Here is a 17,675-nt window from a genome sequence, read left to right as displayed (position 1 = left end):
TTTGTGGCTTTGAAATGCTGGTCTTTTGGTCAGCAGCACACCACCAGAGTCCCCTTTAGGTATAGTTTCCCAGAATCAGACCATCACATAAGATGGAGTTATACAACATGATTAATGTTATTTAAATCACTAACTTGCACATCTGAAAAAGATTGCATTGGCAAATGTTAATTGGCTTAATGTTCATAGACTAGTTCATTAAACATTATTCTACCAGGGATGCTTATTTTCGCAATAAAGATAAAATCATAATAATAGTAATAAAGGGAACTCTGATGGCCCAGTGGATAGGGAGCTGCACTGTCAACCCAAAGGTGGCTGGTTCAAATCCACCAGCTTCTCTTCTAAGCACTCTCCTCCCATGAAGATTTATCACCTCTGAAAACCCAATGAAGGATCAGCCATAAGTCAATTCCAAATCAACAGCAGTGAGTTTGAGGGTTTGGATTTGTTAAAATGCCCATTTGTGCTTTATTGAATATGCAAAGGCATTTGACTGTATATATCGTAACAAATTATGGCTAACATCGAGAGAATGAAAATTCCAGAATACTTAATTGCACGTACGTGAAACCTGTATGTCAACCAAGAGGCTGTTAGGTGAGAAGAGCAAGGGAACATTGCGTAGTTAATCTTCATGAACGTGTTCATCGGGGCTGTATCCTTTCCCCATACCTGTTCAATCTGTATGCTCAGTGAATTATGCAGGACTCTCTAAAGAAGATTGGGGCATTAGGATCAGAGGAAGACTCACCAGTCACCTGTGTTATGGAGTTGACACAAGTTTGCTTACTGAAATTGATTAGGACTTTAAACACTCAGTGCAGAAATTCAGAGAATACAACCTTCAATATTAAATGCATTTCAACATCAAGGGAACAATAATTCTCACCACTGGACCAATAGGCAACAATACCATAATAGATGGAACAAAGATTGAAACTGTCAATGACTTCATCGTACTTGGATTCACAACCAATACCCTTGATACCAGCACTCAGGAGATCAGGAGACAAATTGCACTAGGAGAGCTGCCCTCAGGGACCTTTCCAAATTTTGGAGGAGTAATGATGTCACTTTGAGGACTAAGATACATGTGATTCAGGCCATGGTCTTTTCCATCACTTGCTATGTATCTAAGAGCTGGAAGATGATTAAGACTGGCAAAAGGAGAACTGATGCCTTTGAGCTGTGGTGTTGGAGAAGAGCACTGAATATCCCATGAACTGACAAAAGAACAAACAGATATGTCATGGAGAAGGTGCAGTTAAAGTGCTTCTTGGCAGCAAGGATGGCAACGCTTCGTCTCACGTATTTTGGACATGTTGCTGGGAGAAGTGATTCTTCAGAAACGTCAGGCTTGTAAAGGTGGAAAGTGGGAGAAAGAGGGGATTCTCCACCAGCTGGGTTGACACAATGTGTTCAACTAAAACAGAAGTGAGGATGGCACAAAAAGGACAGGGTACAATAACCTCATGGCAGCAGCTGGGGGTGACTTACATGACGTTGGCTACCACTGCGCAGCCCGAGACGACAATCATCACCGTTGCCTGGATCTGGTAGTCGGGGTGCAGCAGGCGCTCACACGCCAGGTAGACCAGCACACCAGTCACCACCCAGATGCACAGGATGGACAGCAGGGCACCGAGGATTTCTAGGGAATCCAAACATACAGAAACACCCAGGCTCAGCTACTCAGTAGGTCACCCTCACCTCCCCAAGAGTCCTGAGATTCTGGTGTATTCTCCTCTGTAAAAAAGCAGTCTCACACCAGGTCCCTTAGTGACTCACAAAGCAAAAGTGTGGCCAGATTTCAGGACTAATATGAGGCATTTGACTATATTCCTAAAACACCAGTGTCTGCCTCCATGCACTTCATACCATTATGTATTTTTCATCAAATGTTTAAAGCCTATTAATTGCTATTGCCCTCACTGTTTCCCTGAAGGCTTTTCATGAAACAGGTATTAAAATAATGGAAACATATTAGGAGATGAAACAATGAGGCACAAAGAGTAAAATATGTTTAGAAACCCTTAATTTCACTGTAAAACATTTACAACTTGCCAGTGGCAGCAACTTCTGGTGGAATAAACAGTAGAAAGAGAAGACATCAGAGGGTTCTTGAAAATGAGTTGCACCTGCCAGCCCACATTTTGCAGACAGAGAGGTGAGTGCAGAGGCTTGTTGATATTCTAATTGCATTTTAAAGGAGTAAAGTAAACAAGAATCAGGAAGGTGATATTTACATTAATATTTAAAGATAGGGGAGTGTTCAATCTGCCTATCTAAGAGAGCTGTTAGGTGCCATTGATTCGGTTAGAACTTAGAGCAACCTCATCTAAACAGGGTGATACATAGCCAGGTCCTACACTTCCTTCACAATCACTACCACATTTGAGCCAATTGTGACAGCCACCGTATGACAGTCTCCATGTCTATCCTTCTCTTTACTGGACCAGGAAGCAGCAGTCAGAACAGAGCAGGAAAATACTAAACGGTTCAGGACCAGGAAAGGTGTGTGTCTGGAATGCATCCTATCTCCATACCTTTTCCCTCTATATGCAGAATAGATCATTCAGGAAGTTGGACTTTATGAGAGGGAATGCAGCATCAGGATTGGAGGAAGACTCATCAATAATTAGCGTTATGAAGATGACACAAATTTGCTTGCTAAATCTGAGGCAGACATGAGGTGTTTGCTGCACAAAGTCAAGGACTGTATGTAGTTTTCAATATGGATTAAAGATTGAAGCTCAATATCAAGAAAACAAAGATTCTCACCACTAGGCCAATTGGCAGCTTCATGATAAATGGTGAAGAAATTAAGATTGAACAACTTTAGCTTGCTTGGTTCCACTCTTGGCACCAGCAGTCAGGAAATCAAAAGACAAATTGCATTGGGAAAGTTGGCTGTCAGGGACCTATCTAGTGTGCTGAAGAGCAACGATGTCAGTCTGTAAACTAAGGTACACCTGACCCAATCCATGGTCTTCACAGTTACTTGGTAGGCATCAGAGAGCTGGACAATGACTAAGGATGATAGACGAAGGATCTCATTAAAAGCCTTTCTCCTTTTCATTTTCCTCTACCAAGTAAGATGTCTTCCAGGTACTCGTCCCTCCTGATAACATATCCAAAGAACATGAGACAAAATCTCAACATTCTTGCTTTTAAAAAGCATTTTGGCTGTACTTCATAAAAGACAGATTATGTTTGTTCTTCTGTCAGTCATGATATATTCAATATTCTTTGTCAACACTGTAAATGAAAGGTCTCAATTCATAATCAGTTTTCCTTATTCACTGACCAGCTTTCTCATGCTTTTGAGATGATTAAAAGAGGACTGGGTCATGTACATCTTAGTCCTCAAAGTGATGCCTTTGCTTTTTAACACTTAGAGGAGACCTTTTATAGAAGATTTGCCCATTGAAAAATATCATTTCATTTCTTGACCACTGTTTCCACCGTCACCGATTATAGATCTAAATAAAATGAAATGTTCTGAAATTTCAACCTTTTCTCCATTTATTATTTCCTTTTATTGTTTCTTATTGATCTAGTTTTGAGGATTTTTTGTTTTTTTCTATTATGGTATATCCCACCAAACTGTTCAATTAAGTATTCCTTAACACCACACCTTGATGTTAGGTTCAACCTTGAGATAGATTCTAAAAGCTCACCAAACACACTGTGGGCAAGTTGGTTCTAATTCAGTGATCCTCCATCACTCCATCATCAGAGGGTGAGACTGCCCATCTCCATGCCTCCCAGCAGCTGCTAAAAGTTAAATGCAGAGTGCTAACCTTGGCTAGCAGGCTGATAAGTTACGCATGGTGTCACCGAGGGGTTTACTGCTGTGGCATGTAGTTGAGGCTGACCTCAGAGCTGGCCCCTTCAGTGGGTTTTCACGCATAGAAAATTGCAAGAAAAGAAACAGCCCATCCTTTCCTCAAGGAACAGCTGGTGGAATCACATCCTTTGGGGATTGCAGCGTAGCGTCTTACCACTTGACCGACCACCAGTGCTTCCAGGAGTTCATTGGACATTGTCATTAATTAATTACATTAATTAATGTTTATTAATTTCGTAAAGCAAAATACCTCTGGATGATAGAAAGAAAAAATAATCTGATTTTTCAAACTCACACTCAAATTTTTAAAAAGTAAATTATAAAAATAAAAGTTCACAAGACTCTAGAAACATTCTGAATGTCAGTGACAAAGCACATGTTTATTTATCTTCTTGTCTTTAAATTAGGGAGCTCCAGTGGCCTAGTAGGTAAGGAGTTGTGCTGTCAAACCAAAGGTAGTTGGTTAAATCCACCAGAAGTTCCTTGAGAGAAAGATGGACACTCTCTTCTCATGTAATTTATAGCCTGAGAATGCCGACTGCTGCAGAGATGAGTCCCTTCTGACTCAACAGCATGTAACAAAAAACAACCTCTTCAAAGTGCAATCTTCAATACAGATTCTGTCTCAACATCAAGAAAAGAAAAATCCTCACCACTGGACCAATAGGCAACATCATGATGGAGAAAAAGATTGAAATTGACAATGATTTTGTCTTACTTGGATCTACAATCAACACCCTTTATACCAGGAGCCAAGAAATCAAAAGATGTGTTGCACTGGGAATATCTGTTGTCAAAGACCTCTCCAAAGTGCTAAGGAGGAACAATGTCAGCTTAAAGACTAAGGTGCACCGGGTTAAAGTCATGATCTTTTCAATCACTTGCTATGCATTTGAACCACGGACAATAAATAAAGACGACAGATGAAGAATCTATGCCTTTGATTTTTGCTTTTGAGGAAGAGTACTGAATAGCCCATGGACTGCCAAACAAACATATATATGTCTTGGAAAAAGGGCACTTAGGGTGTTCCTTAGAGGCAAGAATGGTGACACTTCATTTCACAAACGTTGGGCATGTTAGAAGGGGCCAGTTCTTGGAAAAAGACATCATATTTGGAAAGGTGAAGGGTGAGCATAAAAGAATAAGATCCTCAACAAGGCAGATGCTCAAGATCTCTGATCTGCTTGAACCCATTGTTACATTAACTATGTCAACCCACCTTGTCAAGCTGTTTCTCTGCTATGATTTCCATTGTATCCATATACCAACTGTGTTCCTCGCTTCTTGACCTTCAACCCTCAGCCCACTCCTTTTCTTGAGCATCTGGGTCCATCCAGGTCTCTGCAATGCTCAGGCAACTTATTAAACTCCTAAGCAACACCAATAGGAAGCTCAGGTGCTTACTGGTAAGGTATTGCATTGCCAACCCACAGGCAAGTGGTTCAAATCCACCAGTTGCTCCGTAATAGAAAGATGGAACCTGTCTTCCCAGGGGATTGACTTATGAGTCAATATCAACTCGAAGATACGTAACAACAACAAATTACCCAGTTAAGTAGCCAGAAGCACCTGACCCTGCCAATAAGCTTCCTGCCCGAAAGTACTCAGCTTTCTCGTTCCAAGTCCTAAAGAGTCAGGGATCCAAAAGTAACCAGTTACATAGAGAAGCTAATTAGGAAATATTAAGATACTAAGATAGTTACTAAGAAAACTGTTGGGTCACTGGGCAAGTCCATCATTGTGTTGAGTTTCTTTGTGTATATGTAGTGGTACTGTCCAAGATGGTAGTCACCAGTCAAATATGACTATTTGAATTTAAATTAAAATCCAGTTGCTCAGTATTTTTTTCAGTTGCTCAGTATTAATAGACACATTGAAATGCTCAATACTTATCGTCGAGTTGATTCTGACTCAGACTCTTGTATAGGCACATGGTCCTCTATAGGACAGAGCGTGTTCATGATGGAGTGTGCTATTGGATAGCCCTGGTCTTTTGTAATCCCAATTCTCATATACACTGATACCCAAGATGAGAAAGTACAAGGGATGATTAACATTCTGAGTTCATCCCATGTTACCAAAAAGTCCTATATTTAAAAAAGAGCTTTAACCATTGGCATCAGAAGGGGTTAAGTATATAAAATGTGTTCAGATAAACAATGGTTATTCAGTCAAAGGAACTTGTCTCCAAGTGTACCTTTCTGTTAAAGTACCGGCAAAAAGTAATTCCTGATAGCAGTGTGAACTCTTTTACTGCTTTTTATTACCTCATCTCTCACTCTGTGACTTTTCAAGGCAAGGTGATTCAAAGCAACTTTGATGATAAAACATTTTTGTTTGTTCTGAAATCAGAACATCCTATGATTCTAAGCTTAAAAAAACCACAATCTAGAGTTGTCAGTCTACAAGTGAGATTCTGGGTCTAACTGTCCCTTCTGGTAAAGACAGACCATGCTGCCATCTTCTGCCACCTTCACTCTGTTCTCAAGTCTCTTTGATGTTGAATTCCTGTACATCCATGTGAACCAGATAGCTCATACTCCATTCCCAAATCTGTTCCAAGAATCCCATCAGTCTCTGCAACTTTCTGACACTACCTGTACCTTACTGTGCAATGTGGCAGAACTTTCACCTCTGTCCTCTCTCCCAGGGATGCAGACTAATCCATTGAAGAGTACTAAGGCCCTTCATGGACAGGGTTGCTAAAGGAATATCCATGTTCGTGTTGTCCAATCAGAGCTCTGGTCCATACCATGGTGCACTGTTATCCAAAAGACAGAGACTCCAGTGGTTTGGACCCACCAGTGTCTCCTCAGGAAAAAGATGAGCAGTCTCTTCACATTGAAATTTACAGCCTCACAGGCTATATAAATCAGCATCAAGTTGATGGTGGTGAGTTTGGTTCTTGTGAGTTTCCCAGTGGGAGTACAATAGCACCATTTATCTGTGTGTTATTTGGATTAAGGCTGATAAGATGTATTTCAACACAGAAATTTGTTATAGTCTGTGCACCAGAGCCATGCCTCTAAGGGATTCCTGAGCATGACCTTGCTTTATACTTTCCATGTTCACCCGTGTTCTGATGGCACCACTTGCCCTGTTGTTATTGCTCAGCCATACCTATCCGGTGCCATCCGAAGGTCAGCCGTTTGGAGCAGGGCCTGGATGACAACCACAAGGAGAAGAGACTGAGCACGAAACTGGTCAGGTCGATCAAGAGGTGAGCAGCATCTGTGACGACAGCAAGACTCCCAGCAAGGTGTCCACCTAAGGGGTGTAGAGACCACACAAGGTTAAGGCTGGAGAAACTTCAGAACAGAAAGGAATTGGGAAGTGTGTTTAACCCACCTTCCTAATCAATCTGACATGTAAAGACACTAAGACTCAGAGACTAGATAGGATCTGAACTTTTGGAAATTTCAGCAGAAAAGCTAGTCCTGGAAGAACAGGGTTCAGATATTGCAAAGTGGGAGTCATATCTGGACAGCATCGCACTTAGACTGGGACATAAAGGCACACGTGGTGTTGTCAAACTGACTTTTCTAGCCTATTGGCTTTGACTTTCACCACATGACTTTCACCTGGCTGGGTGGGACTATGTCTGAAGGAAGAATATGGCAGTTGCCCCACCAGCCCCAAGCTTGACCACTTCCTGAGAAACTTAATCACACCTGAGCTGGTCACATCAAGGACCAGGCCAGACAATGGATCCTGATAAGAGTCTGAGCTTGAGAAAACAAACAATTTAAAAAAAAAAAAAAAGCTAAAACCTAACTAAATTAACACACCAAATTTCAAGAAGTACCATTTTAGTCCTTCTCAGAACCCCTATAAAAAGGAAACACACACACACACACCCCACCCCCCGCCAAACTGCCCATGCGCCAATTTGATCCTGTCTGCATGCTAGGCTGCTGGGTCACTTGGCGTCCCTCTCAGACCACACAATAAAGGCCTGTTTGTTTCTTGGGACCACTTCCTTTCATTATTTCTCTCCCTCATGCTCTTTTTTCATATCTAACAATGCCAACCACGTGAATGAAATGAATGGCACCTTTGAGGTGGGAACATGCAAGGTGTGTAGATTACTCATGACAGGATTGGTCAGTCTTGCCATCCCACCAGGCTTAAATGAAGCATGGCATTTCAGAGACAGGGAAAATCTCATTTCTAACAACAAAAAAGAAGCAGAGAATGTGGTGCGAACCCTTCAAGATCTGAGAGATTCCTGTGTGAGGAGACAGTCTGCAATGGAGACACCACAGCAGCAGAAAAACCACAGGCAGAGCTGACGGGAGACTGACACAGAGTCAGAACCATTGCTGTGAGCTCTTTGCCCACTGCTGCTGAAGGACTCTAGGGGAGAACCCATTATTGGCATCATTAAGATGGCTGTGTAACCCTGGCCTAAAGCTAAAAGGCTAATGGTCAAAGGGCCTTCAAGCACACCTGAGAAGTTATCCTGACTGAAGAAGTGAATCCTGTTTACAACCTGAACTGTAAGGTATTCACTTCCTTCCAATATATCTTACAATTGTGAGAAATATCTATGAGTTCTATGTTACTGTTGCAATGGATTAGTGGACCCAGGGGCAGAGCAGAGAGAGCCCTGGAAGGGCCAGCATGGTAATAGAATTGATGCAAGTAGATGCAGGAGTGTGAGGTACATCTGATCTACCAGCAGTCAGCTTTACCCTAGGATGCTGTCGATGGGGATTGTTCCTCCTTGCAGAATTAGTGGAGGTCAGATGCCACTGCTCCCGCCTGACCTGAAGGTTAAGCTGAAATGTATAGGCTTTCTTAAAACGATGCTATATTTCAGTCTGAAGATCAGGACTTTGTTCTATGCACCAGAGGTCACAACCTGGCCCACATCTGTGTTTTTATTTGACTTATAATCTTACCATCATGTTCACCACTTCTGTTTTACTATTTATGTTATCCACCTGATCCTGAGAGCTTTGTGTTTAAGTTCTCTGTTCTAATAAATAGTGGAAACAAAGACGACAGGCATCTTCCCATGGGCTTTTGAAGGCAACAGCAATCCAAGCCACAGCAGCTGCCTCACCTTTCTCTCCATGTGGTGGACTCTCCTTCTTTTTCTCTAATCTCCCTTACAGAAAAGACTTCCAATTTTTTCATGGATTGTATTGTTTCCCCAAAAATGTATGCTGTGAATCCTAACCCAAGTTCCTGTGGATGTAATAATATTTAAGAATAGAGTTTCTTTGGTGTGATAATGAGGCTATATCTGTGTATCTGTAGATATGTCCTAACCAATCATTTTTGGCTCCAGAAGAAGCAAATTAAGCATAGAATTAAGGAAGTGCATATGTGGAAAGAGTGATGCCACATGACCTAAACAACCAAAGAAGACAAGCTGAAAGAGATTTCCCTACCAAGCAAACAAAAGAAAGTTTTTCTGAGAATCTCTCTCCCTGAAAGCATGAACATGCACACATACACACACACACACACACACACAGAGAAGAGAGAAACTCACACACTTTCTCAACCTACTGGTGTCAAGCTGGTTCTAACTCACAGTGAACATCCATTGATTTTTCCCAAGGCTATAAATCTTTACTGGAGAAAACAGCTGTTATTTATCCTAGTGCCTCACCCTCATTGCCATCAAGTCTGAACCCACTTACAGCTGATTTTCCAGTGAGTTTCATCATCTCTAAATTGCATGGAAGGAGGTCGTTTATCTCTTCCCACAGAGTGACTAGTGGATTCAATTTTTTTTTTTTATCATCTCCTAAAGCAAGTGGCCAGGATTCAGGTTCTTACTGGTGCAAAGTTTAAGCTAATTAACTCAATTGCTAACTAAAAGGATGTTGCTTTGAACCTACCTAGTCAAGAAAAACCTGTGTGATGCACTCTGATGATTCACTAATTGTTGATTATTAAGTATCTGCTCAGAGATGACCCTCCAGCTAGTTTTCAGAGGCTATAAACAGCAAAGGAGAAGATTGCTAATCTTTCTCCCTCAAGGTAGCAGTGAATTCAAACCACTCACCTTCGGGTTGGCAGTGCAACTCATTACCCATTAGGTCCCTAGGGCTCCTTCCCCTGAAGTTTGCAAGCAAGGACACCTTACAGGGCTGTTCTACTCTGTCACATCCGGCCGCAGTGAGTTGCAAATTGACTCAGGAGAACATAATATAAAATGTGCTGAGATATGAAGAAATGTTCTTTAACGTCGCTCATTTGTATCTCTGTTATAGGAACACTAGATAATAAAGCCAGCCTCCAAAAGAGAACTCCAAGAAGCCTTGTTTTTTGCTTCCTGCACTAGGCTTGTTGGCGGGGAGCAATAACCTTGATTACCCTCACTGCACCTTCCCAGCAAAGGGCTTCTGCTGACTGATTAGTCCTCGGTGCGGCTGTTTATTGCCGGCGTGCTGCACAGCCACGAGCCCTGTCAGTCACCAGCCCCTCCGTCATCAGGCTCACCTTGTCTCACCTAATGATTAAAAAGGATTACATATATGGCTCATAATGGCCACAATCCCCACAGACCGCTAGATCTAGCGGTAGTTAATAACTGGTTTGTCAAAGTTTAATGGTCTGAAGCAAAGTAGTCCTCAAGCTTTTTACTGAGCTGTCAGTGCAAAAAATCAGAATGATTCATTAGCCAAAAAGCAACATTTTGCTAACAAATCAGCTGTCCTTCCAATTATCCTCTAATGTTGCTCTAGCTGTCTACCTTGGGCCTGATAATAAAGCGGTGCTCGTAATGCGTTCTTTCTTGCTGGGACACAGATAAGCCGCATTAAGGGAGGGTAATGATTCCACAGTGCTAGATTCTAGGCCGAAACTGTGGCCTAAATTGAGGAAATGAAGTCTTAGAAGTTTTGTTCCACAGGTTCAGCTAAGTTGGGGAGCAACTGCAAAAGAAAAAGGACTTTCTCTGGGAAAAGCATATGAATATAGAGGACATTTTGTAAGCACCAGAGCTACTTAGAAGAAAAATCCAGAAGGCACTGGCCAACCTCGCCGAATCCGATGGGGGAAACTGCTTGCAAGGGGTAGCTGACATTTGAATTTGCATTTGCTTCTGGAAGCATGAGGTATTGTTGACAATTAATCCAAACATCCAGGAAGTATTTGTTGGGCTCTTACTGTGCTTGGTACCAAGGACAAGATGCTTAACGATAGACAAATCACAGCTTCTCTCTTCAGTGACCTTGGTCTAAATTTCACTATTTCGAAAGTTGTGTAATGAGTCTCAGAGAGCCACTCTTGCTGAGAACATTGAGGAACTTTTACAGAAGACAGAGACAGGAATTAGCAAGAGAAGAATTTTTCAGGATGAGAAAAGTACATAGTACTTTTGGGGCAAGAGAGAAAGTTTGAAGTATTGTAGGAATAATGGGAGATAAGAGCGAACGATGGGCTGGAAGCCCTATGTGTGGGGTTTTATATGTCATCTCAAGAAACCAGAAAGCTTTCCTGTGGGCTGAGGAGAACTATATGTGATTTTGATCTTTGAGAGGGATCTTTGCCAATAATTTGGAGACAGAAGAAGCTGGAGGCTCAGATATTAGTTGTTGTAATGACCAAAGGCAATTGTGGTAAAGATGCCAACTGAGTCAGATGTAGTTATACTTCTGGATTACTTAGAAAGGCATGGATAGCATTACCCTTATAATAAGACAGGAGAAAAACACAAAGGTCTAAGTCTTGGAAATGGATTTAACTATGGGTCTGGGGAATGAAGGTAAGAGTTACAAGGCAACAAAGTCTTTAGGCCTGGCTCTGACATGCGTGAATCATCTCTGATGGAGACAATTGATGTTATAACCTCATGAGGTTGTTTGTGAAGGACAGACACATACTGAGAAAAGCAAAAGAAAAATGTTCATTTGACAAAAATAACACTGTATCTGATGACTGGGCTCCACTTTTGTAGATGGTTAATTCATATTTTTAAAATAATTTTATTATCTGATGAATAATATTTTATTGTATGTCAGGGAGTGAATTTTTTGACCCAGTAACTCCATGTGAGAGAGAGCTCCGGTGGCCTAGTGCGGAAGGACCTTCACTGCCAACCCTAAGGGCAGGTGGTTCAAATCTATCAGCTGCTCCACAGAAGAAAGATGGGCTATCTCCTCCCATGCAATTTAGAGACTTTGGAAACCCAGTGGAGGGTCAGCTATGAGTAGGTTCTGACCCCAAGGTAATGAACACCATCCCCGTGTAAGAGCATAGAACTACCTCATAAGATTTTACAGACTGTTGATACCGTGAATGATGTATCGGACTGCTAACCAAAAGGTGAGCAGTTTGAATCCAACAGCTGCTCTGCCCATAAAGATTTATAGCCTCAGAATCCAACAAAGATTTGCTCTAAGTCAGAACAGATTCAGTGATACTGGGTGGTAACGGTAATCTTTGCAGAAACCAATCACCACGTCTTTTTCTCACAGAATAAAAGCTATTACGTACCATCAAGTCAGAATCAACTCATAGCTGACACTCCAGTAGGTTTTTAGAGGCATGGAAGAAGACTGCCCATCTTTCTCCTGAAGAGCAGTTGGTGGACTGGAACCACTTGCCTTTGGGTTGGCAGCGCACCTTCTTACCACTAAGCTGTCAGAGCTAAGGTGGTGCAGTTTATAGGGAATCTTGAAGCTAACCCAAAGACAACAATTCTCTGGCAGTTCAAATCTCCCAGCAGCTCCTAGAAATATTGTCAGTCTCCTCTCGTGCAAGTTGCAGCCTGCAAAGTCACTGGGCAGGCTCAAGTTTTTCAGTTAATAATCAAGAACTTAGCTTTTATTCCATTACTTGGAATATACCCTGAGAATATGAGAACTAAGGCACAAACTGTGTACTATGACCAATATACATAGCAGCATTAGTCACTGTCACAAGAACATGAAAACAGCCCAAATGTCTAGCCACAAATGAATGGGTTGAGAAATTATGGTACATTCACACAGTGGAATACTATGCAGCACGCAGGAGCAATAACTTTGTAAATTATTACCTAACCTGGGAGGGACTGGAGAGCATTATGCTGAGTGAACTAACTCAGTCTCACAAGGATAAATATTTTTAAAACTGTTGTTGTAGAATGAGTATAAGGATCCAGGAAGGGTGGGAGAGGCTGGAAGCAGAGGGATGTGGATGTGCAGGGGGAGGAAGGGATTAGTCATTGGGTTGTACAATTTGATGGATGGGGCGGGGCATGGGAAATGGAAAGAATTTGTTTGCGTTTGTATTCGAGTTTTGTAAATAAAATAGTGGGGACGGGTGGGGGAGGGGGGGAAGAACTTAGCTGTTGTCCCAGTGTTGTTCTCCTGTGACTCATAGTGACTTTATGTACAATAGTGACTTTATGTACAAAAGCTCTGATGCTTACCTTGTCCTGAGCCAGTCTCACTGACTCCAACACACCTACCCCCATTGCCCCAGTTATTGTATCAATCCATTTTATCCTGGGTCTTCCTCTCCTGCACTGTCCTTCCACGCTTCCAAGCATGCTGTCCTTCTCCAAGGACCAGTCCCTCCTGTCCACATGCCCAAAGTATTTGAGATGGAGCTTCAAAATCCTAGCCTCTAAGGTTACTTGGCCACGAAGGCTCCTTATACTATTGTTAATGGCAAGACTACTTTAAATGCTTATTTAACAAATATTTAAAATATCATAGTTTTCATATTTGTCATCTCCTCAGCATTTAACACCTAGAACTTCAAGAAATATAAGTGACCTAAACAACTAGGGCACCCTGAATCTGGTATAAGATCCAACAGTACTGACTCAACAGTACATAACAACAGCATAAAAATCAGCATGTGAGCTCTGAGAACTGGACAACAAACATGGATGACTGAATAATCGATGCCTTCTAGTTGTGGTGTTACAGATGAGTACGGCTATTACATGGGCTGCAAAAACCACAGATATGTCTTAAAGAGAGTGAAGTCAGAATGCTCCTTGGAAGCAAGGATGGTGAAGCTTTGTTTCACACACTTTGGCATCTTGTTAGGAGGGGCTATTCCTTGGAGAGGGACATCAAGCTTGTAAAGATGGAGAGTCAGCAAAGAAGAGGAAGATTCGCAATGAGATGGATTGACCCAGTGACTGCAGCAATGGGCTCAAGTGTGTTGGAGACGGTAAGAATGTCTCAGAATAGCACTGGGTTCAGATCTGTTCACAAGATCACTATGCTTTGTACTTGATGGCACATAGCAGCAACAACAACCAGCAATCAGCAAGAGTTCTAGTTCAATGAGTTCAAGGTCTCTTGATAGTGGACACATTGAGGCTTCCAGCCCTCTTCAGTTACTTCCTCTAATCTATTCTGCACCTTATTGCCTGTTATGTTACCTGTTATCCCTCTTTAAGCTCGGCTCTCTGATTTGCCTCTCCTCAGTTCTAAGCACCAATTATACTCCAAGGTAGAATGAATCTCAGCTGAGTCTCCAAGCTACATCCTCCCCTTTCCAACATTTCATTGTGATTTGTTTGAAAATTTCTAGTGTGAACAGGTTTTCCACCCAGGAATTTATATGCATATTCTTTTACAACATTGATTGCAAGCCCCAAAATATAACAGTGCTCTTCTCACCTCCTTGTGTTCACTATTTCCATCCTTCCTTCTTTCCTTGATAAATGACGATAGTTATAGAAAGGCTTCAGGCCTTTTGTTCATAGGGTCTCTATGAGTTGTGCTCAACTCAACAGCAATCGACAACAACAATGAATGTATAAAAAATATAAACTTTTCAGGTCCCCACCAGATTCTTCCCATTTCCTTCACCCCCTCCCTCCACTCACCAAACTGTGAAACTCTGTGGTGACTGATTTTATAAAACATAATGCATGGGAATGATTGTGAAGCATAAGATGATTGAAGAATAGTGTGAAACACAATATATACAAACTTTATAAACAAACCACCATAAATGTTTTTAAAATTAAAACATAAATAAAAAGATGAGTTACCAAAAAATACCAATAAACTTTACAAGATGCATACAGTAACTGTCTAGAAAATATATAATATCTAAATAAAAGATCCTACCCTGGTTCTTTTCCTGAAATGAATAAATCAAACATACAAAATAACTTTACAAGTAATAGTTATGCTACATTTTCAAGCAAATAAAAATCACAAAATCTAACTGAGAGATTTAAATAAATGGATAAACATATTTTTTCTGATAAGAAAATGTAATATTTTGTTTCCATTTATTCTATATATATATTAACAAAAATCATAATTAGATTTTAAAAGAGAATTGTACAAAATTATTTTCAAGTTTAATTAGAGTTAGAAGTAACAGCCACTGTCTTGAGACCAACAGACATTATAACATAAATTTCCATTAATTATGAAAGATTATTCCTGGCAAAAGAGTAGGGATACAGATCAATAAGACACTTCAGGACTAGGTCTTATTACTTAGAAATACTTGATAAATGATGAAAGAAAAACCAAAAAAATCAATAAAGGGAAAGATTCTAATTCTATAAATTTTTTTTAAATTTTGATAGCTATTTAGAAAAAGATTTTTAGTCCTCAGAGCATACAATCTATTTACTTAAGATATATCTAAAAATTAAACATAAGAAATTAAGTAAAAGTAAGTATTTGTTTTTCATGACTGGAGGAGAAGCCATGCATGAGGCTGGCATTTAGTGTTGGGCTGTTTGCCAAAAGGTCAGCAGTAGAAGCCACCAGTTGCTCCATGGGAGAACATTGCTTAAGAAACTATCAGGAGACAATCAAAGGCAAAGCAGAAATGTGTTGTTCTTGCTGTGTGCTGTTGAATTGGAACAGACTCATAGCTGAACCTCCAGTGGATTTTTCAGAGGCAGTAAATGACACAGGAGAAGATTGCCCACCCTTCTCCCATGGAGCATCTGGTATAGGGTCAAAACTCTTGCCTTTGGCTTGGGTACAGAATTCCTTACCCCCTAGGACACCAGATTATCTATCCATTAACAGTGGAAACTATAGATCACTAATAAACATGCAGGGGAAAATACACTAAGAGTAAATAATATAAACATATATTACAAGAAATCCTTTCTATTTATATATCATCAAAGATTCTGAAAAGATTAACATTTCAGTAATGTGTTGGTAAAAATTTAGAGACTGAATCATTCTCGATGCAGCACTAATCGGCATATGAGTTGTTTCCAACACTCTGCATAGCACTTGGGCAGTATGCATTAGAAGAAGTTTTAAAAAGGTTTATGCTGTTCGACCAATTATTTTCTCTTTCAGGAATCTTTTTGAAGGGAATAGCTGAAAAGGCATGACGAGTTTTATTCACTGGTTTTCATTATATTACTGTCCTTAAGAAAGGGGGGGCAACCCAAATTCTCCCTAAATTTTGAACAAAACAGACTGTGTAAATCACAGTGGAGCATAGTATAGAATATTGTTCAGGCATTAAGAATGCTTTTGAAGGGTCTTTGATGGCATAGTCAAAAGCACGCAGTGCACTCTCAATTATGTTTAAAAATAAAACAAAACAAAACAAACCACCAAACCAACCCTGTGAAATAGGAATAGAAATACATCGAAAATATTCCATATGTATTGAGAGGTTATCACTCCAATGTGAGCTAGTGGTGGATTTTGTTTTGTTTCCAGGTTGTTGACAATGAACTATTTTTATTTTGTAATTACAGGAAACATGAAAGCTACTGATAAAAGATCAACTTAGGTGAGCCTCTTGGAAAGGTGTAGGGTTCTGTTTAATCAGAAAAGCCTTTGAGCCGTACTCACCCACAACTTCTGCAATCATGAAAATGAAGCAAATTGCCGAAGCTGTGCAGAGCTTCCACTTGGCGTGGGCCTGCTCCTTCGCCCTGTTCTCGGCAGCCCTGAAGTTGCTGTGGCAGTGATAAAGAGCCCCTGTCTGCAGCGACTCTGGCCTCTCCCCGAGACACTGATCTTTATTCAGGGGCTTCTGTCGAAGTTCCATGCTGTGGATGAGTTTGAGAGAAGCAAGGAATTAGCATGGTGGCAGACAGACACCTCACTAACAGTCATAGCCTTTCTCAAAACCACTATTAGGACATCTGCTAACTAGTGGTGGTTGTGTTGTTGTTAGATGCCATGGAATTGATTCTGTCTCATAGCAACCATGTGTACAATGGACTGAAACCTTACCCGATCCTGTGACCTCCTCATAATCTGTGCAGTGAGCCTGTTGCAGTCACTACGTCAATCCATCGCAGTGAGGGTCTTCCCTTCCTTTGCTGACCCTCCACTCTGCTAATTATGATGTCCCTTTCCAAGAACTGGCCATTCTGATAACAGGCCTGAAGTATGTGAAACAAAGTCTCCAATACAGATTTGTTTGTTATTTTGACAGTCCATAGTACATTTAATATCATTCACAGCTCCATCAACAGGCAGGAAATTTCCTTCTTAATTATGAGTTAATAATCTCTAAAAGATTTGCTTTTATTCAATCAGGAGATGTCAAAAGAATAGGGAAAAGAGACAGATACATGTTTGTATATTTCTGCTACAGTTAATTCACACTGGAATATTTTCAAGTACTGCACTACCAAAGGAAACTGTCAATTGTTAGTTGCTGTCTAGTCCCCACTTCAACTTATGATGACCTTCATCCATGGAACGAAACACTGCCCAGTCCTGGAAGTTTCAGACACACCATTGTGATCCATAGAGTTTTTATCAGCTGCTTTCAAAAGTAGATAGACAAGCTTTTCTGGCTAATCTGTTTCCATCTGTAATTTCTCCTGAAACTTTCACTGTAGCATATAGCAAGTCTTTACTAATAGATGTAGAGCGATCATACATGAGATGTAGTG

At 40.8% G+C, this 17,675-nt stretch overlaps 1 protein-coding gene across 1 annotated transcript in view; it reads right to left on the bottom strand.

The window, feature by feature from the left end:
• The window catches only part of SLC30A8 (solute carrier family 30 (zinc transporter), member 8), a 53,796-nt gene that overhangs the window by 23,715 nt on the left and 12,406 nt on the right, over positions 1-17,675 (bottom strand). Inside the window, exons 2-4 of the mRNA XM_006892351.1 lie at positions 16,618-16,817; positions 6,977-7,123; positions 1,501-1,654 (exon numbers count right to left, since the gene is read on the bottom strand). Coding sequence (XP_006892413.1) covers positions 1,501-1,654; positions 6,977-7,123; positions 16,618-16,817 — 501 coding nt within the window. The remainder of the gene's footprint in view (positions 1-1,500; positions 1,655-6,976; positions 7,124-16,617; positions 16,818-17,675) is intronic.

This window comes from Elephantulus edwardii, unplaced genomic scaffold (assembly GCF_000299155.1).
Source record: "Elephantulus edwardii isolate Elephantulus edwardi_28Jun2011 unplaced genomic scaffold, EleEdw1.0 scaffold00114, whole genome shotgun sequence".
Classification (NCBI taxonomy): domain Eukaryota; kingdom Metazoa; phylum Chordata; class Mammalia; order Macroscelidea; family Macroscelididae; genus Elephantulus; species Elephantulus edwardii.
The sequence above is the reverse complement of the archived record's forward strand: the minus strand, read 5'-3'. Positions and strand labels throughout refer to the sequence as shown.